The sequence below is a fragment of the Nerophis ophidion genome, linkage group LG12, assembly GCF_033978795.1.
Source record: "Nerophis ophidion isolate RoL-2023_Sa linkage group LG12, RoL_Noph_v1.0, whole genome shotgun sequence".
Classification (NCBI taxonomy): Eukaryota; Metazoa; Chordata; class Actinopteri; order Syngnathiformes; family Syngnathidae; genus Nerophis; species Nerophis ophidion.
Window position 1 is genome coordinate 52,780,383 of NC_084622.1, and position 23,782 is coordinate 52,804,164.

At 41.4% G+C, this 23,782-nt stretch overlaps 1 protein-coding gene across 1 annotated transcript in view; it reads right to left on the reverse strand.

Moving 5' to 3' along the window:
• LOC133563553 (AT-rich interactive domain-containing protein 3B-like) overlaps window positions 1-23,782 on the reverse strand; it is a 45,816-nt gene that overhangs the window by 11,470 nt on the left and 10,564 nt on the right. The window contains exons 3-5 of the mRNA XM_061917732.1: window positions 9,336-9,407; window positions 9,192-9,264; window positions 3,266-3,449 (exon numbers count right to left, since the gene is read on the reverse strand). Of these exons, the coding sequence (XP_061773716.1) occupies window positions 3,266-3,449; window positions 9,192-9,264; window positions 9,336-9,407 (329 nt within the window). The remainder of the gene's footprint in view (window positions 1-3,265; window positions 3,450-9,191; window positions 9,265-9,335; window positions 9,408-23,782) is intronic.

Sequence of the window (23,782 nt, forward strand, 5' to 3'; positions counted from 1 at the left end):
AGGGGGCAGGGAGAATTCACATTCAGTGGGACGCCAGTGACAATGCTGACTATGAGAAACATCTCACCACTAAAACTTATGTTAATCATGTTATTATCCAGCTTGGTCCACAAGGCCCGGGGGAGACTCACTCAACACAGTGATTTTTCAGCGGTATGGGTCTAAATTGTTGAATTGTAAAAAATGATTTCCTCAGCTTTCAAATCAATTACTCATGATTATTCAAACCATCACCAAAAGTTGCCATTTCACTGTATTAAGAGAAAGATACATGACTGCTCACAAAGTTAACATTTTTATTACAACCTTTTTCCCTTTCGATACGACACGGTCTTGACCGATACTGATATAATACGATACATCAACAGGAATCACATACATGGTTGCATTATTTTATTGTGTTGGATGTTAGAAAACGCTGAATAAAGGGAGATGAGTCAGAGAACTAAGGTAGGTATGAAAAGACTTACTGGCCATACTATTTCATTAAATTAAAAGCAGGATGCAGGAAGTTGAATGATGCGGACACGTTTGTTACTGGATAAAGTTCTGTCTTTAGACTTTGTATACTGTAAGTAATCTGCAGTTATAATTATGTATTACTTGTTTATTTTGACAAGATGTCGTGTTTCAATTAAAAGACACTTCTTACATAGGTCTAACTTGTGTGCTATTGCATGCTTAGTTGTTGTGTAGCTGCTAGCTCCTATTAGCCAATAGCTTACCGTGTTGACCTTTTGTACATGACTGGACTAAAATACAAGAAAAGACCAACTTTGTGTGCTATTTGGAGGACATTTAGACGTTAACTGGCTATCCAGTATGCACAAGTAAACACGCTACAGGGTTGTGAGTGTCGAACTTATGTCGGAGATTTCAGATGCAGGCCGATATCATCTGATACTTGTTTTTTTGTTGATTTCAGACCAATAGTCAATATAAATGTCGGAGAGAGACATCCCTATTAAACATGCTGTGTTATTATCAGTGTTCGTAATAACAATATTATATAATAACAATGTTAGTAATGTCGTTACATTTACTAGAAATGAGTAATATAATTCATTACTTTTAGGTCCTTAACAACACCATTGTCACGCTACATTGGACATGGTGTTGTTTATGTCGACATCAAGACAGCATCATAAGTGCAGTAAGTTCAATGCAGGAAAATATATTTTCACGAGCACTAAACTGACTTTAATATCAAACAGGAAGGGGCACCATCCCACTGTGACACAGCAGACAACAGCATATGCACACGTACACGATGGGAATGTTGAACAGCAAAGCAATGATTGAAGTGACAAACTTGCCAACCAAACAATACCCCGTTTGTTGACAAAAAGATATGACAGCCATCGAAGAACATACAATCTCTTTATTAAGCCAAGGTAACACAATCCACTGAAAGGATTCAAAAGCGGCGGCGTCAAAGGCGAAAAAGTGCGCTGCTAACTGCTGAAGCTAAAATACACAGCTCCGTCAAAACCCTCTGTGGAGGGGGACGTGGCCTGCGGGCCTGCCGCGGAACAGGATGTGCAAGGACCGGCCTCGAAGACAGCGGCAGGTGAGTGGATGGCCCAGATGGGCCTTGTTATCTGATCACCTGTCTCCTTTATTAGCAGCAGCCGGTACGAGACACATTGTTGGAGTTGGAGTGGGAACCAGAGCGAGAAAGAACGGACTCGGAAAAGAAAGACTTTGTGCTGGAAAGCAGAAGACTGTCTGATATCTATGAAAATAAATCAGTGTTATAACCTGAATCCCGGGCTCTCCTGGCAGTGTGTGGTGTTCCGCTGTACCCACTAGAGGGCAACCTCAACACCCTCTATGATGTCACACGTCACTAGGCAACAGGCCCTGCCTTTTAAAAGGCAGACAGCGCACACTTATATTGAACGTCTCTCAAATTCATATGCCAGATATTTAAAGTTGTTTTTTAAGTAACGTATAACTTACTTTCTCTAGTAATTACATTTATAAAAGAGTAATTCACTTACTTTTTTGATAAAGTAAGAACGATAATTAATTACTTTTTGAAAAGTAATTTTCAGAACACTGATTATCATTAACATTTTCCATCTACCCATTTTCTACCGCTTGTCCTTTTCGGGTCGTGGGGGTTGCTGGGGCCTATCTCAGCTGCATTTGGGCGGAAGGCGATCTACACCCTGGACAAGTCGCCATCTCAGCACAGGGCCAACACAGACAGACACATTCACACTCACATTCACACACTAGGAACCATTTAGTGTTGCCAATCAACCTATCCCCAGGTGCATGTCTTTGGAGGTGGGAGGGGCCTATCTCCAGGTGCATGTCTTTGGAGGTGGGAGGGGCCTATCCCCAGGTGCATGTCTTTGGAGGTGGGAGGGGCCTATCTCCAGGTGCATGTCTTTGGAGGTGGGAGGGGCCTATCCCCAGGTGCATGTCTTTGGAGGTGGGAGGGGCCTATCCCCAGGTGGATGTCTTTGGAGGTGGGAGGGGCCTATCCCAGGTGCATGTCTTTGGAGGTGGGAAGAAGCCGGAGTACTCAGAGGGAACCCACGCAGTCACGGGGAGGACATGCAAACTCCACACAGAAAGATCCCGAGCGCAGGATCGAAGCCAGGACCTTCGTATTGTGAAGCAGACGCACTAACCCCTCAACCACCGTACTGCCCATTTGGAAAAAATTCATGTATGTAAATAAAAATGTACAAAATCTTTTGTACCAGAATAAATCTGCGGTTTATAGTCCCGTACGATTTATATATTGAATCTGTTTAGCTGATTGAGAGCTAGCCTGCGCAGCTAACGGATCAACAACAATGACTTCTGTTTTGTTTGATCTGCCGTTTTACTGCCGTGTTGCAGACACCGTTTTGCAACAATTACTGTATATGTAAACAAACATTTACAATATATTCTCTACTAGTATGTATCTGCGGCTTATTGTCCAGTACAATTTATATATTGAGTCTGTTTAGCTGAATGAGAGCTAGCCTGCGCAACTAGCAGATCCATGACGATGACTTCTGTTTTGTTTGATCCTCCATTTTACTGCCGTGTTGCAGACACCGTTTGTAAAAAAAATAATGTACATGTATGTAAACAAACATTTACAAAATCTTCTGCACCAGTATTTATCTGCGGCTTATAGTCCAGTGCAATTTATATATTGAGTCTGTTTGATAAAATAAATAAATACTTTTTATACGGCCCTTGAGTCAATAAGAAAACAAACATTGATATTGTTGGTAATGACAGTTAAGACACCTACTGTGTGCGCAGAGTAAAAGCTGCACTGGTTATGGATGTGGGCAGGTTGAGACCTCTGGTGATCTCCCTCCAAATCTTCTTGTTGATGACCTCCACCAGGCCTCCCTTCTCGGTCACCAGCTTATAAAGTTTGTACAGGTCCAGCACCTGTTTGGCCATGATGGGTATGCGGTTCACAGGAGTCCCTGAATTAAATACACAAACAATCATTGCAGCAACACAGATTTCTTCAGTCGCAAGTGGAAATTTCACCAAAAATATAAAAGATCTGATCCTATCTGATTTGCTCCCCACCATTATTGTCAGGTAAAAAAAAAAAAAGACTCTGCAGTCTTTTAATGCTGCTTATTTCTGCTGAATGGGGGTTGGGGATAATTCCACAGCAACAGCTTTGTTTGTAATTGATTTGAGCACCACTGCGTGGGGGTGGGGCGGCTGAGCAGCAGTGGCTGCCAATCACGAGGTTGACAACTATCCCTGCAGCTCCAGGTCCGTGGTCAAGCCATTTAATAAAGGAGGCTAAATACAAGTTGTAGAAACAAGATTACTCGGGGCTAAGCATGAACACATGCAGGATTAGCTCCAGCGTGATCTCCGAGTTTACATGGCTGACATTATAAGACTTTTATCACACATTATACTTGAATAGATATATTTTTAACCCAATATAATATTTTAGAAAGCTAAGGACAAGCGGTTTGAAACTCCCTTTCCTACTCTCTACTGTATGTTAACAGTAGTCAAAGATCTTCTAAATCACAGTAGTGCACTGCTATCTTTAAAGACCAACTGCATTAACCAAAAGTGTCTAAAATGTTTCCAGCAAACACCGCAAATTGTATGTTACAGACACTAAAAGCAAAGCAATCCTATGGAGGTCAATACATGCCAAACTAGGGTTGTACGGTATACCAGTACTAGTGTAGTATCGCGGTACTATCCATATTTTTGGGTACTAATGAATCAAAAACGGTACTATACTCTGTTTGAAAAGTACCGGTTCACGGGCATGATGACATGGTTTTACGAGCAGAGGAGCATGTTCGGCAGTGCACAATCATGGAGTAATTACAAGCAGACACAGTGTGTAGACAGAAAAGGGAGAACGGACGCATTTTGGCCAAAAAATTGACGATAAAGGTGAAGTTATCACACTGAAAAGCCCTCAGGAAGAGGTGCTTTAAGACATGGCTAGCTAGCTAGGATGCCTACTTCTAAATCACTAATCCTCGTCTCCATGGCAACAACTAAAGTAAGTTTCTTACAAGTATCATCCCTGCAGGACAAGGAATAGCTAAACATGCTTCAGTACACACCGTAGGAGGTTACAATAGCTGACCGACGTCACCGCTAACAAAAGCTAGCACTCCTGAATGTAAACAAACGCCATGGGGGGATCTACACCTGACATCCACTGTAATGATACCAAGTACAAGAGTGTTTCTAGTCAATACTCCTATGAAAATTTATATTATGTTTATAAACTCAGGAAATCCGTCCCTGGACACATGAGGACTTTGAATATGACCAATGTATGATCCTGTAACTACTTGGTATCAGATCGATTGATAGTCCTGGGCATGACGTTTAAGTGCATCTGGCAGTGGAGGCTCCTCTATGGGGTCTTGGGGCACTAGGAGGTGACCCCCTTTACTACTGTTACCCCAGGTGGCCCTTGGCAAAGGCCTAGTACCTGAATGCCCCCTAGCCAGGGATACGGTGAAGACCTCAAGGGCAGAGCAGGCGGGAGAAGGTATATGTAAGAACCACCACAACGGCTGCGATGGCAGAAGAAGGCACCCCCACATCCATGTGGGCCCAGTTATGGGGAAATAACAACCCAAGACCTCAACGGTGGAACAGGCGGAGGATGATTGCTAACCCCTATGGAGCGTCACACCGGCTGGGATGGCGGATGAAGTATCCAAGCAAGAGAAGAATAAGTGATTACAACATTTTAACAGAAGTGTAACTAGAATGTGTTAAAAGAGAAAATAAGCAGATATTAACAGTAAATGAACAAGTTGATTAATAATTAATTTCCTCCCACTTGTCCCTCATAGTTTTGACAAAAATAATAGAAAGGAAAATTACACAATATGGTACTGCCTATGTCAGCAGCTGTCATGTTTCGTGGTCTGGATTATGTTTTCTGTTGTTTTGAACTCCATTAGTTCCTGTTTTTTGGTGCACTCTTGTTTGTTTTGCTTGCCATGGTGACTTATGATTTTCACCTGCCGCTGGTGTTCGGACGCTCACCTGGCTCTAATCATGAGACTAATTAAACTGCCCTTGCCAGTCAGTCGGTCTGGCGACATTGCCAGTTTTCATGCCATAGTTGATGCTGCTCTTTTCATGTTTAGTTCACGCTGCTCTGTTAATGCCATAGTTCATGCTGCTCGTATTTCATGCCACAGTAAGTCTTGTTTTGTTCCAAGCCATAGTTTATGTTGTTTGTTTCATGCCACAGTTTCGTGTTTTTTTCCATGTCGTAGTTTATGTTTGTTCCCTATTTTGATAACAAATCATTAAAAATGTTTCTACCTTAACGTCTGGTTCGAAATAGTCCATTTACATCCCAGGAGAACAAACCCTGCAGCAAGCTGCATAAACCCCCACGTCTTGACAGCAGCTAAATTAGGAGCCTTTTTTAAAGTTGTCTCGTATGTTCACTATTTTATTTAAGGACAACAATTGCAATAAGAAACATATGTTTATTGTACAATAAGATTTTTTTGTTAAAATAGAGCCAATAATGGCATTTTTTGTGGTCCCCTTTATTTAGAAAAGTACCGAAAAGTATCAAAATACATTTTGGTACGGGTACCAAAATATTGGTATTGGGACAACCCTAGTACACAAAACATTATTTTATTTGGCATCGCTCAACTTAATATGCTCCTAGAGTTTTATGTTCTCTGTTAACTTGTCACTGCCAAGCATGTTGTAGAATTCTGTTAAACATTAAAGGCCTATTGAAATGACATTTTCTTATTCAAACAGGGATAGCAGGTCCTTTCTATGTGTCATACTTGATCATTTGGGGATATTGCCATATTTTTGCTGAATGGATTTAGTAGAGAACATCGACGATAAAAATCGCAACTTTTGGTCGCTAATAAAAAAGCCTTGCCTGTACCGGAAGTAGCAGACGATAACCGTGTGACGTCACGGGTTGTGGAGCTCCTCACATCTGAACATTGTGTACAATCATGGCCACCGGCAGTTAGAGCGATTCGGACCGAGAAAGCGACGATTTCCTCATTAATTTGAGCTGGGATGAGAGATTCGTGGATGAGGAAAGAGAGAGTGTAGGACCAGAAAAAAAAAAAAAAAAGACGAGGGCAGTGGGAGCGATTCAGATGTTATTAGACACCTTTACTAGTGGAGCCGAGTGTCCTGGCTTCGCCTACACAGTGTACTTATATAATAAAATAATAAACGGGAGACATTAGAGCAGATCCGGTAGCCACCGCTTCGTTAATGTGAACTCCTTTACACCTCTCTCTCCACAACCACACACCCTACGTCACAGCCCCACGGCAACTCTGAAAGGACAAAACTCCTCCTCCTCACACTCTCTGTTAACTTGGGACACCCTGAACTGTTTGTTACACTAGGATAATTCTGGAAAATCCTTTTTCTGCTTATTGTGTTACTAGTGTTTTAGTGAGATTATAAGGTGGTACCGAAAGTCGGAGGGGTGTGGCCACAGGTGTGTTGACCGCCAGTGTCTCCGTGGGAAGCCACGTTTCCCGACGAGGCAAGGCAGCCGGGCTGAGATTTTTTTCCCCCCCTCCTCCAATGTGTAAGCATCCGACAGTCGGGGGCGGTCGGTGGTAGGAGGCAAGAGAGTCCACAGCTGCAGGAAGAACGACGCAAACTCTCCGCTCATGTCTAAGGTAAGAGCCGACTTATTGCCACCATTTTCTCACCGAAACATGCCGGTTGACATGTGGTAGGGAACCATGTTCGCTTGACCGCTCTGTCCCATAATAAAGCTTCCAAGTCGTCTTTCGGGAATGTAAACATGAAACACTGGCTGTGTTTGTGTTGCTAAAGGCAGCTGTAATACACCGCTTCCCACCTCCATCTTTCTACTTTGACTTCTCGACTATTCATTGAACAAATTGCAAAAGATTCAGCAACAAAGATGTCCAGAATACTGTGTAATCATGCGATTAAAGCAGATGACTTATAGCTGGGATCGGTACTGAAACAAAATGTCCTCTACAATCCGTGACGTCACGTGCACGCGTCATCATACCGCGACGTTTTCAGCAGGATAATTCACGCAAAATCTTAAATTGGAATTTAGTAAACTAACCCGGCCGTATTGGCATGTGTTGCAATGTTAATATTTCATCATTGATATATAAACTATCAGACTGTGTGGTCGCTAGTAGTGGCTTTCAGTAGGCCTTTAAAGTGGAACATTATCACAATTTCAAAAGGGTTAAAAACAATAAAAATCAGTTCCCAGTGGCTTGTTGTATTTTTTGAAGTTTTTTTCAAAATTTTACCGGTCTCGGAATATCCCTAAATAAAGCTTTAAAGTGCCTTATTTTCGGCTCTCTGCGAAGACACTGGCCACTTCCCTGTGACGTCACACAGTGCTGCCAATGTAAACAAACAATGGGAATACCACAGCAAGATATAGCGACATTAGCTCGGATTCATCAATCAATCAATCAATCAATCAATGTTTATTTATATAGCCCTAAATCACAAATGTCTCAAAGGGCTGCACAAGCCACGACAACATCCGGGGATCAGCGCCCACCATAGTGGATCTAATGTAATAGTGAGAGTCCAGTCCATTGTGGATCTAACATAATAGTGAGAGTCCAGTCCATTGTGGATCTAACATAATAATGAGAGTCCAGTCCATAGTGGATCTAACATAAAAGTGTGAGAGTCCAGGCCATACTTGGATTTCAGCGACTTAAGCAATTCAACAGATTACGCGTGTATTGAAACAGATGGTTGGAGTATGAAAGTATTGAAGAAGAAACTGAAGCTATTGAGCGAATAGCTATTGACGCTATTCATAGCCATAGCATGGCCGAATAGCTCTGTTAGCATCGCCGGTAAAATGTGTGGACCAAACGATCAGGACTTTCGCATCTTTTGACACTGGAGCAACTTAAATCCGTCGATTGGTATGTGTTTTTTTCGCATTAAATGTGGGTAGATAGAAACGTAATATAGTTGCAAATGCATCTACAGGTTATCCATACATCTCTGTGCCATGTCTGTTTTAGCACCGCCGGTAAATAGCATGTTAGCATCAATTAGCTGGCAGTCAACATCAACAAAACTCATCTTTGTGATTTCGTTGACTATCGTTGCAAATGAATCTGCAGGTTATCCATACATCTCTGTGCCATGTCTGCCTTAGCATCGCCGGTCAAATGTGGAGACACTCTGGTACATTCAATGGGGGTCTGGCGGCAGACACTTTGGCATCTTCGGGCCAGTGGTGCAACTTGAATCCCTCCCTGTTAGTGTTGTTACACCCTCCGACAACACACCCACGAGGCATGATGTCTCCAAAGTTCCAAAAAATAGCCAAAAAAACGGAAAATAAGAGAGCTGAGACCTGGTGTTTGTAATGTGTTGAAAATGAAAATGGTGGGTGTGTTACCTCGGCGACGTCACATTCTGACGTCATCGCCTCCAGCGCGATTAACAGAAAGGCGTTTAATTTGCCAAAATTCACCCATTTAGAGTTCGGAAATTGGTTAAAAAATACATGGTCTTTTTTCTGCAACATCAAGGTATATATTGACGCTTGCATAGGTCTGCTGATAATGTTCCCCTTTAAGTCTTAAGTCATGTGATAACAAACCGGACGGCCGTGTTTCCAACTCGACTTTGTGATAATCGAAAAGTATATTCGGACGCGAAATTTATAAGGGTCTTACCTCGTTTCTGCATGAAGACAAACAGATCGTCAAGAAACTGCTTCCGCTGGGGGTCGCTGTCCAGTTCGTAAAGCTGCAAAGCAGAAGGAATAAGCTCTTTTTTTGCTGAAATTAAAAACTAGAGCGTCCAATAAATTCTCTGACCTTTGCAAAGTCCCTTGACGGTTCCGCTCGTCCTCTTCCTCCGTCGCTCTCTTCGGCCCAGACTGGAGCTTTCTGTGGGTACAGTGACAACATAGCAGCAGTTTAGGTTCGGGCCGTCATTTTGATATTGAAACCCATTTACAGCATGTTGGTGTGACCTTTGAACCAACCCCCCCCCCCCCCCTCCCCGTCACATAAAGGTTGCTGCCCTTTGTATCCATAATACATTATTTAAAAGGGGGGAAGAGTTTGTTGAAAGCTACTCCTGTTGAGAGGGAGATGAGGGAGAAGGCTCCATTGTCATGAGGTCGTTTATTGTGACGCGTTATTGCTCCATTGCCTCCCTGTAATGTGACGGTTGAGGGTTGAACTGTAAGTGGAGGCCAGTGTGTGTGCAGTCGGACGGAAAGGCCTGCTGAGACGTTATTGTCCCGCTGACACGCACTCCAGCCACACACACACACACAATTCTACATTGCTTTCATATATATATTTATATATACAGGACTGTCGCAGAAAATTAGAATATTGTGATAAAGTCCTTTATTTTCCGTAATGCAACTAAAATCTTGAAAATGCCATACATTCTGGATTCATTACACATCAACTGAAATCTTGCCAGCCTTTCATTATTTTAATATTGCTGATTATGGCATACAGCTTAAAAAAACTCAAAATCCTATCTCAAAAAATTTGAATATTTCCTCAGACCAAGTAAAAAAAAAAGATTTATAACAGCAAAACAAAATCAAACATTTGAAAATGTAAATTAATGCCCTCAATACTTGGTTGGGAATCCTTTTGCACGGATTACTGCATCAATGCAGCGTGGCATGGAGGCAATCGGCCTGTGGCATTGCTGAGGTGTTATGGATGCCCAGGATGCTTCAATAGCGGCCTTCAGCTCATTTGCATTATTGGGTCTGGTGTCTTTCAGCTTCTTCTTCACAATACCTCACAAATTCTCTATGGGGTTTAGGTCAGGAGAGCTGGCAGGCCAATGGAGGACAGTAATGCCATGGTCAGTACACCAGTTACTGCTGGTTTTGGCACTGTGAGCAGGTGCTAGATCATGCTGGAAAATTAAATCATCATCTCCATAGAGTTTTACAACAGATGGAAGCATGTACACAGCTGCATTGACTCTGGACTTGATGAAACACAGTGGACCAAAACCAGCAGCTGACATGGCTCCCCAAACCATTGCTGACTGAGGTAACTTCCGTTGTCTAGAGTTCAGGAGTGGCTTGACCATGGGAATACGGCTGTATCTGTTGAAAAGCTCTATGGAGATGATGTGTTTGGAGGAAGAAGAATATTGAGTTGCATCCCAAGAACACCACACCTACTGTGAAGCATGGGGGTGGAAACATCATGCTTTGGGGCTGTTTTTCTGCTAAGGGGACAGGACGACTGATCCGTGTTAAGGAAAGAATGAATGGGGCCTTGTATCGTGAGATTTTGAGCCAAAACCTCCTACATCAGTGAGAGCTTTGAATGGTTGACCAAATACTTATTCCCCACCATAATTTACAAATAAATTATTTAAAATTCCTACAATGTAAATTCCTGGATTTTTTTTCACATTCTGTCTCTCACAGTTGAAGTGTACCTATGATGAAAATTACAGACATCTGTCATCATTTTAAGTGGGAGAACTTGCACAATCGCTGGCTGACTAAATACTTTTTTGCCCCACTGTACATACATACGTGTGTGTGTGTGTATATGTGTGTATATTAAAAAAATGGGAGATCAGTCACCAAAATTTTACCATAAAGTCTAATGTTATTTTTACAGTGTACAATTTAATGGATAACTTGCTTTGAAATCACAAGTCAACCAAGTATTTATTTTCATTTTTTGGGGGGGGGGGGGAATGTATGATATTTTGTTGCAGTATTAGATCATATTAAAGTTTAAAATAGATGCAGAAGATATTTTTGTTCAACGTCAAAATAGAAAGAACAAATACATTTAGTAAAAAAAGATAAAGTTGACATTATTGACATCATTTTCAGGCCTTTGACACTCCTACCTCCTACGGTTTGTAATGTAGCGTGTTTAGCTAGTCCTTATCCTCCGGTGAAAACATTTATGGGAAATGGATTGCTGACTTTGAAGTGTTGTGGGATGTTGGCCGCTAGCTAGAATTCTACATTGTTTTCATTGGCTTGTTGCAGACAGCTAGAATGTGTCATCAACATGCAGTATGATGATGCAAAGATATTATTAACAACTAATCGGCCAAATGTATATAATTTGCACCGTCTACATCGCCCAAGCGCACTGTGCAACTGTTGCAGATCTGCATGTTGTCGCAATATGCGGCCAGTCATTCAGTTCCATTTCATGTTTGATACTAAAACAACACAACATGTTCCTGTGCGCCACAAAGTGGTCATTTGTGCTTAATCAAAATAAAGGACTGTTTTAGGTATTTCTCTAAATGCAATATTAACAATCTGATTATTTATGTTTGACTGCCAAAACCTGTATGGACATGGTGGCTTCATAACAGCATTCTACCATCTCAGCTATAAGACACATGGGAAGCAAAACGGAAAAAAAACATGTTGGCTATAAACTGCAACACTCCTCGTGTTTACACTGAAAACACCTCTAACGTCAGCCTCTTTATGAGGTATTATTTACTAGATTTCCCCCTCAGTTGCTAAGGCTAAGGGTACGTTTAGATTACAACCACCTAGTAAAAACAACATTGTTCTACTTTTTGTGGGCGGACCAGTAAAACACATTCTATTTTTTTTGGGGGTATGAAAAAACTCACACGTGGCAACAAAACATGGTCCTGCTGGGTTTCCCCATAAGACTGCAATCTACTTGGTGGCAGAGATGGAACCAAGTTATTGTTTTGCAAGTCCCAAGTAAGTCTCAAGTCTTTGCCCTCAAGTCTCGAGTCAAGACTAGAAAGTCTCAAGTCAAGTCCCAAGTCCTGCATTTTGAGTTTCGAGTCCTTTCAAGTCCTTTTAACCACAGACTAATATATTTACACAGATTGTGTATCCTTTTATAACACTGTATTTATTTATTAAAACAAGTGCATTTGAAATTACAGGACAAAAAATAGTGCTGACATTGCACTTCATAATAGCACTATTAACCAGTCACTTAAAACATTTATCTCGTTCCTTTACAGAATAAACACATTAAAAAAACAAGTACAACTGTACTTATTTGCACAAAAGTTTCAACATTGTATTTCCATGACATATTGCATTGGAACTAGTTCCACAGCAGTTTCTATCCTGTTCTTCTTACCTTATCTGATTGATCTCATCTCATACTGTATGTGTGCGTACACATGAAAAACATAACAAATACATGAACATAATGAACAGAGTTGTACTTTTTAGATGTCAGGGCTCTATGCAATATGTACACATATTCTTAAAGGCCTACTGATAGCCACTACTAGCCACCACACAGTCTGATAGTTTATATATCAATGATGAAATATTAACATTGCAACACATGCCACGGCCTTTTTAGTTTACTAAATTGCAATTTTTAATTTCCCGGGACTTTTTTCTTCAAAACGTTGCGTAATGATGACGTGTACGCGTGACGTCACGGGCTGTTAGGAATATGAGCGCTGCACACACACACAGCTAAAAGTCGTCTTGCTTTAACGGCATAATTACACAGTATTTTGGACATCTGTGTTGCTGAATCTTTTGCAATTTGTTCAATTAATATTGGAGAAGTCAAAGTAGAAAGACGGAGTTGGGAAGCTTTAGCCTTTAGCCACACAAACACACGGTGATTCCTTGTTTAAAATTCACAGAGGTGAAACTTTAGTATGGATCACAGTGAACATGGATCCCGACTACATGTCAACCAGCAGGTTTCGGTGAGAAAATTACCGGATATCAGCTGAGCTTGTGCCGTCCAACATCTGCCGTCGACTTCTCCGAGACACTGCGCGTCAACACCCGGCCGTGGACGTACACTTCAGGTACAGTTAAACCCACTAAAACACTAACAACACAATAGAAAGATAAGGGATTTCCCAGAATTATCCTAGTAAATGTCTCTAAAAACATATAAATCCGTCTCAATTCAACGCGATTGCAATGGCGTTTTTTTTTAACTTTGATTTTTATTTTTTTTTCTAGTCCGTCGCTATCAATATCCTCAAACACGAATCTTTCATCCTCGCTCAAATTAATGGGGAAATTGTCGTTTTCTCGGTCTGAATAGCTGTTTTTGTTGGCGGCTCCCATTAAACTCAATGTGAATATATGAGGAGCCATCAACATGTGACGACATCGTCTGTGACTTCCGGTAGAGGGAGGGCTTTTCTCCAGTTGAAAAATTCATCGTGGATGTTCTCTACTAAATCCTTTCAGCAAAAATATGGCAATATCGCGAAATGATCAAGTATGACACATAGAATGGACCTGCTATCCCCGTTTGAATAAGAAAATCTCATTTCAGTAGGCCTTTAATATAGTATACATTTTAACTGACCTTTGACTATGTTTGTCTTTTTGTATGTGACTAAAATACGCTGTGCTGCTGACCGCCGTCTAACATTACGTGACTGTGTATGATAGATTGACTAACGTAACGTTATGTGTAGGTACCTCATGTAAACCTGCTTAAAGAAAAAAAATCACTCGACAAAAAGTATGAATAAGGTAGCAAACGGCAGTGGACGCGACAGATTGCCGTGTTTGCAATGATGTTATAACCATAGACAACTTATAAGTAGACGCAGCATTGGCTGCTGTGACGTGAGCAATTTGGCCGCCATTTTGAAGTGGTGATGAGGAGCCGGCGAGCAGCCTAAACTGACGGTTGACAGGTAGAAAACAAAGATGGCTGGTGTTTGGCGTTTTCCTGCTCAAATGAGCGGACTGTTGAAAATAGGAATCTGGGGATTACTTTTCCCAAGTAAAATTCAACCTTAACGTACTATTGGTTGTATTTTGTGAAAAGAATATTGCCACAGAGTTGAGAAGGAGCAAAGATCTTCAACAGTACTAAAATCGTAGCCGCTCGCAAACAAGAGTATGACCACAATAGAATCGCTTGTCAATGAAATTAATTAAATAAAAAAATGTCAAACTTAAATAACAAAGTTGAAATGAATGATTGTGACACCTAAAACCAAATTCACCAGCTGCCATTTATTATGATACATTCTCTTTTTAGGCAAATTATAAGACAATACTTTCTTAACAGTATAATTGTAACCAGGAACAAGTCTTCAAGTAACAATATCCAAATACTAACATTGTTGGGTAAGACAGAAATTGGTTTTATTCTGAATATAGTGAAACAGATTGGTGGTTTTAGCTGATATAAAGACTTTAAGGTGTTTATATATTTTGATGTTTAAGTACTTGGCAGAAGCTTTTACCCGACGCGACATACATAAAAAATACATATAAAACAATGACTGTAAACCTGATCATTTAAGGGAAGAATGTAATACAAAATATCTATATAAAGTGTCAAGACAGAATAAATTACAGTCTATGGGTCCCTAAGATATATAGATATCTAATGTATGCATACGTTGTTTATGTAGGATACACGCATGTATATATAACCTAATCATATTGTTTCTTCAATTCAAAAATAGCTGACCGTTTTTCCCCCTTCTCTGGGATTATATTCCCAGTTTGGATCTCGGACGTCTGCTCACTTATAGCATATAAGAATATTCTATTACTGCTAAGCAAACTATGAATAATAAGACATGTGTCCTTTATCATAGCTGCACGTATGACGTGTGCTTTTGTGGCATCTTGAGCGGAGTGAAGCGCAGCCCCTCACCAAGGAGCACACCTTCAGCAGTAAAGAAAAACAAAAAACACAACAACAAAAAAGCGGTATCATGGTAGATGCACTGCATGCAGGACTGCTTCCAAAATAAAAAATAAAAAGTTTGTTTGAAAACACAGCAAAACGCTGCAGGTAGGAACAAGATAACCTGGATGTGAAGTAAATGAGTGTCTCTGCCCGTGGTGATGCCCTACACACAAAATCCTTATTCAAATAAGGTGGTCTGCACTACTTTACAATTGCAAATGCAGTGTTAGTAAATTGCACACAACATGCCCACTACATAAAATAATATACACTATTTTATAAATGGCAACAAAGTGTTTACTACGTGGTATTTTAAAGTTAAATAAAGTACCAATGATTTTCACACACACACTAGGTGTGGTAAAATTATTCATTGAATTTGACCCATCAGCCTTGATCTTTTGATCTAAGTAAAATTCATCCATTCATTTTCTACAGTTTGTCCCTCCAGGGGTCGCAAAAGTGGCTGGAGCCTATCCCAGCGGCATTCGGGCAGAAAAAAAACGGGCTTTTAAAATGTACAAATTCCTTGAATGATTAAGTGATTGATTCCAAATATACCCTGACAAAAACACAGAATGGTGGTGTAACAATTTCAATTAAATATTCAAATGATTTCTGTTCATAACTTTTATGGACAGAATTTCTAGGCGCAGTCAAGGCATTCCGGTCTGGTAGCCGCGGGATTAGGTCTCTGCTTTTTGCAGATGATGTGGTCCTGATGGCTTCATCTGGCCGGGATTTTCAGCTCTCACTGGATCGGTTTGCAGCCGAGTGTGAAGCGACCGGGATGAGAATTAGCACTTCCAAGTCCGAGTCCATGGTTCTTGCCCGGAAAGGGTAAATAAAGTGGAGGAGTTCAAGTACCTAGGAGTCTTGTTCACGAGTGGGGGAAGAGTGGATCGTGAGATCAACAGGCGGATCGGTGCGGCGTATTCAGTAATGCGAACGCTGTATCGATCCGTTGTGGTGAAGAAGGAGCTGAGCCGGAAGGCAAAGGTCTCAATTTATCGGTCGATCTACGTTCCCCTCCTCACCTATGGTCATGAGCTTTGGGTCATGACCGAAAGGATAAGATCACGGGTACAAGCGGCCGAAATGAGTTTCCTCCGCCGTGTGGTGGGTCTCTCCCTTAGAGATAGGCTGAGAAGCTCTGTCATCCGGGAGGAACTCAAAGTAAAGCCGCTGCTCCTTCACATGGAGAGGAGCCAGATGAGGTGGCTCGGGTATCTGGTCAGGATGCCACCCGAACGTCTTCCTAGGGAGGTGTTTAGGGCAAGTCCAACTGGTAGAAGGCCACGAGGAAGACCCAGGACACGTTGGGGAGACTATGTCTCCCGGCTGGCCTGGGAACGCCTCAGGATCCCCCGGGAAGAGCTGGACCAAGTGGCTGGGGAGAGGGAAGTCTGGGCTTCCCTGCTTAGGCTGCTGCCCCCGCGACTCGACCTCGGATTAGCGGAAGAAGATGGATGGATGGATGGATAATACAAAAACATTTTTAGGCCATCTCTATGCTTACTCGGTGCATGTTTATGTCATACGTCAGCAACCAATAGGATGTTTTGTAAGCTGTAAGTTGCCGTGTTAAGGTCTTGTTATTATTTTACAAAATAATACTTTGCAAAAATCAGTTTGAATCAAGTAATCGTGTTGAATCAAGTATTCTTCTTCCTCCGAACACGACGAGTTGAGTTTATACCAAAAAGTTCTCTTTTGGTTTCATCTGACCACATGACATTCTCCCAATCCTCTGTTGTATCATCCATGTATCCATTTTGGTATAAACTTAACTCGTCGTGTTTGGAGGAAGAAGAATACTGAGTTGCATCCCAAGAACACCATACCTACTGTGAAGCATGGGGGTTGAAACAACATGCTTTGGGGCTGTTTTTCTGCTAAGGGGACAGGACGATTGATCCGTGTTAAGGAAAGAATAAATGGGGCCATGTATCGTGAGATTTTGAGCCAAAACCTCCTTCCATCAGTGAGAGCTTTGAATGGTTGACCAAATACTTATTTTCCACCATAATTTACTAATAAATTCTTTAAAATTCCTACAATGTGAATTCCTGGATTTTTTTTTCACATTCTGTCTCTCACAGTTGAAGTGTACCTATGATGAAAATTACAGACCTCTGTCATCATTTTAAGTGGGAGAACTTGCACAATCGGTGGCTGTACATAGTTCAATCAGAATGACCTTATTGCTGAAATGTATTATTTACTACATTTCTCCCCAGTCGCCTCGACTAAATCTCCCACAAACCGAGAGTGGGGAAGGGGGGAGCTTTTGACACATGTAATAGGTCAGCATAGAATTTCTAATAAAAGAGCCTTGTACTCCCCCACGCAGAAACCCTATTGATGTGAAGGTAGATAAACATCCCGGTCTTTTCAGCATCGCATGGAAATAAAACCCTTCCCCCCTTATTGATGAGCAAGTGAGACCTACTGTGGATCTATTAACAAAAGATCCGGCAGTTAATTGCTCACAGAGCTTTCACACGTCCAGCCCTGGGAATGCTGATACTATTCAGTATGTAGGTCAGCAAAAGGTTTCTTGTGTTTCACTCAAAACTCTAACAATCCGTTTTAATATGATAGGCTACTGTAGTTTTTAGACATACACCTTATGGTTTTAATTTAGACTGACCATACGTCCTCTTTTGTGGGGCTGTCCGGGCGGAGTTTCTTAAATGCCTCAAATGTCCGGCATTTAGAGTTAGGGTTGTGTGTATTTTTAATGTACGTTCAGGATTAAGAACGGGTTAAAACAAAACAAATTGTGAAGGTGTGCGCATGCAACAGCATTCGTAAGGGAGGGGCAGAGACAGAGAGAGTGTTATGGTAAATATGTAATTTTCAGTATTTTGTGTCTTGTGCTTGTTAAGAATTGACAATAAATAATCTTGAATCTTGAAACGCGCATGCGTCGCCAGGCTCTGCTTTTTATCGATAGATTTATCAGATTGTTTTATTATTCATAGCAGGGGTAGATAGATAGATGGATAAAACTTTTTGGATTCCTTCAGGAGAGTTCCATGAATCTATTAACGTGGACCCCGACTTAAACAAGTTGAAAAACTTATTGGGGTGTTACCATTTAGTGGTCAATTGTACGGAATATGTACTGTACTGTGCAATCTACTAATACAAGTTTCAATCAATCAATCAATTTCTTCAGGAAAACTAAAAGTGTCAAAAGTGTGCCCCGCAGGCCATATGCAGCTAATGTTTTAAAAGGCACATTCTAAAAATACTATTAAAATAAACCAAAACATAACACAAGTGAAATAAAAAGCTTAAAAGGTGACATTTTTGGAAAAAGTTGCAATGACGACTAATAAAACAAAGCTGTTTTTTTTTCTTTCAAACTGTCATCGTTCAAAACATAATGTTGAATCAAAATCAATGTTATTATGAATTATTGACCTATCCAAGGTTCCCATTACTTCACATCAAATATTCCACTTTGAAAAATATTTTTGGTGGAAGATTTTGCAAATTTGTGTGTTTGCCATTAAAAACATATTTTTGTTTGACAAAAAGAAAAACTGTGATTACTTATGGAGTATATTGTGAATAAATTGAGAACAGGAAGTAAACAAAAGTTTTAGCAACAGTTATGTAAAAGAAAAGGGGCTCTGCTTCTTCCTACTCCTTTTCGAACACGTTAAAAAGAGGAACTGGAAATTGTGATTGCATGTTCCAAATAAACTCAAACTTAAAAGGGCGGAAAACAAACAAACAAAAAAAACAACATAAAAAATAACCTAAAAAATGTTGAAATGCGGGATATATGTGAAGTTGATGTCGACTCCAGAGATTTAGGCGTTAAATATAAAATGTACATATATAATGTACCCTGGCACACCATTATGAAGCAAAAACCCTTTTACACTTTTATACTGAAATAAATACACCGACAACTTATTAAATAAAAACATAGACAAAACTACCAGCAGCGATAAAGTTCAGATCCATGAAGGAAAGAAGAAAGTGAATGAATGTTTATAACTGAATACATTTACATATATACAGTATACACATTTGGTTTTTTCATGAATTAAGTAACGCTCATGACGACCTTTTTCCAAAAGACAATATAGAATGTGAGATATACGGTAACAGGATAATGCATTCATTTATAACTTTTTTTCAAAACGCTTACAAAAAAGTGGTACCCCAAAAATGTACCTACCGTATTTTTCCAACTATAAGTCGCAGTTTTTTTAATAGTTTGGCCGGGGGTGCGACTTATACTCAGGATCAACTTATGTGTGAAATTATTAACACATTACAGTAAAATATCAAATATTGTTTAGCTCATTCACGTAAGAGACTAGACGTATAAGATTTCATGGGATTTATGGATTAGAAGTGACAGATAGTTTGGTAAAGGTATAACATGTTCTATATGTTATAGTTATTTGAATAATATGTTACGTTAACATACCAGCCACCTTCTCAGTTGGTTATTTATGCCTCATATCAATCAATCAAACAATGTTCATTTATATAGCCCTAAATCACTAGTGTCTCAAAGGGCTGCACAAACCACAACACAAACTACTACGACATCCTCGAACGTACACTTATTCAGCCTGTTGTTCACTATTCTTTATTTATTTTAAATTGCCTTTCAAATGTCTATTCTTGCTGTTGGCTTTTATCAAATACATTTCCCCCAAAAATGCGATTTATACTCCAGTGAGACTTATATATGTTTTTTTCCTTCTTTATTATGCATTTACGGCAGGTGCGACGTATACTCCCGAGCGACTAATACTTTGAATAATACGGTACTTTGAAAATTCCTAGCGCCAACACTGCTGTCAACAGAGGAGAATAAATGCTTTATTTAAAAAATATATATTTTTTATAAAGCAAGTTCGGGTATCATTGGCCAATTTTCACCTTGGCACGCATATATGTGTCCTCTTTTGGGATTTCAGAATATGGTCAACCTATTTAATTGATGGCAAAGGACTTAATAACAGAAATCATTGAAGTGATCCGGCAGAGCAAAAGTGAAAACACACCACTTCAATGTAACAGCAGGGGGGAGGGAAAATTTTAAATCCAAATCAAATTATCTCCCAGACAAGTCAAGATCATTTATCTGCCCCCTCACCAAGCCAACGGGGGGCTCTTTTTAGATCCCTCCAAAGTGTCAGATGGGCTTTACAGTGAGACCGCACACAAAGACTGAACAATGGTCGTCCAGCGTGGGGAATCTTAGAGATGCCTCTTTAAACAATGAACACGCCAACGTTCGAGGAAACACGTGTCGCCATTGTGATGCCATGTTCGCCCCCCCGAGCTGCTCAAAACTTAGCAACCGTCGAAGAAAATGAATATCTGCTCACAAATGAGGTTTCACCGAGAGCAATACCAAAAGGAATGAGATCCAAATCTACATCTGAGGATTTTCACTGGCAGGTGACACCCTGCACCTCACATATACAGTCCTTGTGAAAAATCACAGTTTGACATGACTCCCAATGGGGCTTCAAGCAAAACGAAACTCTCCAAAGCCTTGAACAGCCAATAATTGTGTGTTAATGCCGAGCCCTTTGTCGGTTTCAAAACAGCCTGAGTCGTGTGGGCTACAGAAAAGACTCCCATCCACACTGCAGTGGCCATTATGTATTGATTACATGCATGTAAATTACAGTGCCATTTACTGTTGCTAGGTGACAACTAAATTATGCAGGGCTGTCTACGGAGCTGCTATTGTCTTAGCAACCAAAATGCTTGGACAATCGCTGTAGAAAGATTTTAAAGCTCAAACAAAAAAAAGAGAGCTAGTAATTGTTCATTGATACACATTAAACCAGGGCATGGCATTATTTATAGTTAGTAGATTTGTTTGAAAAAATTCCCATTGAATTATTTTTTAAAAAAAGTATAGGTTGAAGTAGAACGGTTTTAATGGACACAAGAAAACCTTTTTTTCTAAATTTTTTTTTTTTTTTGTCTAGGATAGTGTACTTTGAAGTTTACCAATACTTTGAGTATGTTACATCATGTCTGAGACAACACAACCTTAATACTGTAAATAAAAGAGATTACACACACTGGATAGGAAGTTCATGTGAACATTTCAGGGTGAAGGGGGGCAATAGTTTTGATTTGGGAGAAAAAACAAAAAAAACCCTCTTCTGCTTCACTGAATATATACTGTACAATAAACAAACTTTACAGTTACACGCTGTGAGGCGTCCACCCAGGAGCCCCTCTGGCTTCAGGCTTCATTAATCAGAATTAATTGTGTCATGTTGGGGCCCGAGCGAGCGATAAGAGGTCCTATTAGTTCAATTTCTGCTAACAAGATATTGGCTGTGTTCATATATACACATAATACATGAATATATACATACTGTAGACACAAAGATATATACACATAAAAACATACACACACAAATACAGTATATATACACACACACACATACATACATATATATATATATGTATATATATATACACACATAAATGTGTATACACAGTTAAGTACATAGAGATATACATCTATATAAACATAAATATGAATGTATATTTATGTGTGTATATATATACACATATATATATACATGCACACATACATATATATTTATGTATGTGTGTGTATATATATACGTATATATACGTACGTTCTCCACGGGTCGCCACCTTGTCGTGGTGGAGAGGCTTGTGTGTTCCAATGAACCTAAGAGCGATGCCGTCGGGAGCCTCGGCTCCTGGTAGGTTCAACCATGGCGGTAAGGTCGAGGGGGAGGTTCCAGACGAAGCGCGATCCAAAAACCTCAACGGCGGAACTGGCGGATAATGACGCGTCGCCTCCGGCAGTAAAGGCGGATGAAGGTTAAAGTTGCCTCACTGCCTACTGGGTGCACCGTGTGTGTTTGGCTACGGGAGTAAACCCCTAACGACAAATCTGTTGGGAAGACCCGCATCAGGCAGCCATCAACAGACCGGTGTGCTGGCAGTCTTCTGCAACTCCTTCCTGTAGAAGGTCGTCATGAGCTTTTCATGCCACTGGAAGACGTAGGGGGGAGCCAAGGTAGTGAGGGTAGTGACTGCGCACCACTTCCTTCACTCTAATCTACTCCTTGCGCAGGCCTGCTCCAAACACCCTCACCCCCTTTCCCACCCCATCCCCTCCCCTCCAAGTCCTGCGGCGATGGAGAAGGGTGGCAGATACAGGTCTGGATGTGACTGGGAGTATCTAGCCCAACTCTGCACGCAGGCGGTGTGGGATAGACGGTCGCTGAGGTACGGGATGGAACAGCGTGTCTCTTCGGCAGCTCCCCACGTGACTGAGCAGCCCCACCCTGCTCACCCTGAGATGGGAAGGGCCTAGAAAATGTGGCCTAAAAATGGTCTGTTCCTCCCCTCCCGGGCAGCCTACCGCAGCTGCCGGGTCATCCCCCCATGCGGTCGAAAACACAAGAATAAAACCCGACTGACACTTACACTAGCGACTTGGAACGTCCGTACGCTTTTGGATGTGCGTGATGATTCATCTCGTGCCCGCAGAAGAACAGCGTTGGTGGCGCACGAACTGAAGAGGTATAACATCGACATTGCGGCCCTCAGCGAGACCCGCTTCCATGGAGAGGACTCCATAGCCGAGGTGGGAGAAGGATACACTTTCTTCTGGAAAGGGCTTCCGGAAGGCTCCCGTCGCCTCCATGGTGTAGGCCTCGCTGTGCGGACCTCCCTACTTCAGAAGCTTCCCGAATCTCCAGTTGGCATTAGTGAAAGGTTGATGACCTGGAGGATTCCCCTCACAAATAACCGTTACTGCACCCTCATCAGCGCCTATGCCCCAACACTGATTGCCGACCCTCAATGTAAGGAAGAGTTCTATGCCTCCCTGCACTCCGTCATCAGCAAAACACCACTCACTGACAAGCTCATCCTTCTAGGGGATTTTAACGCAAGAGTGGGCTCGGACAGTGTACTGTGGAGGGAAGTGATGGGTCGGCACGGTGTTGGCAAGCTCAACAGCAATGGTCTCCGTCTTCTCACTCTATGTTCTGAGCATCAACTGGTCATCACAAACACCTTGTTCCAACTGAAAAACAAGTACAAAACATCCTGGCAACACCCTCGCTCTAAACACTGGCATCTCCTAGATTACATCATCACCCGCCACGCGGACAGGAAAGAGGTGCGCATCACTAGGGCCATGCGTGGAGCTGACTGTTGGACTGACCACCGCCTGATCAGAACAAAGATTGACTTAGAAATACGTCCTCAACAGAGAAAAACACCACCTTCCAAGAGGCTCAACTGCGATGCACTGAAGTCCACGCACTGCGTCAACCAGCTCAGGAAAAATGTAGCAGATCAGCTGTTCAAGATTCCTGAAGTGCCACCAGAGCTGGACACTGGAACTACCTGGAGCACCCTACGCGCTGCCCTCCACCAGGCGGCCGTGGAATCTATAGGGTACACCACAAGGCGACATCAAGACTGGTTTGACAATAGTGCGCCAGGAATCTATGACCTGCTTCAGGCAAAGCACAAGGCCCTTGCAGCTCACATATCAAACCCTCAATCCACCGTCCTGAAGGCTCAGCTCATCCGCCTCAGAA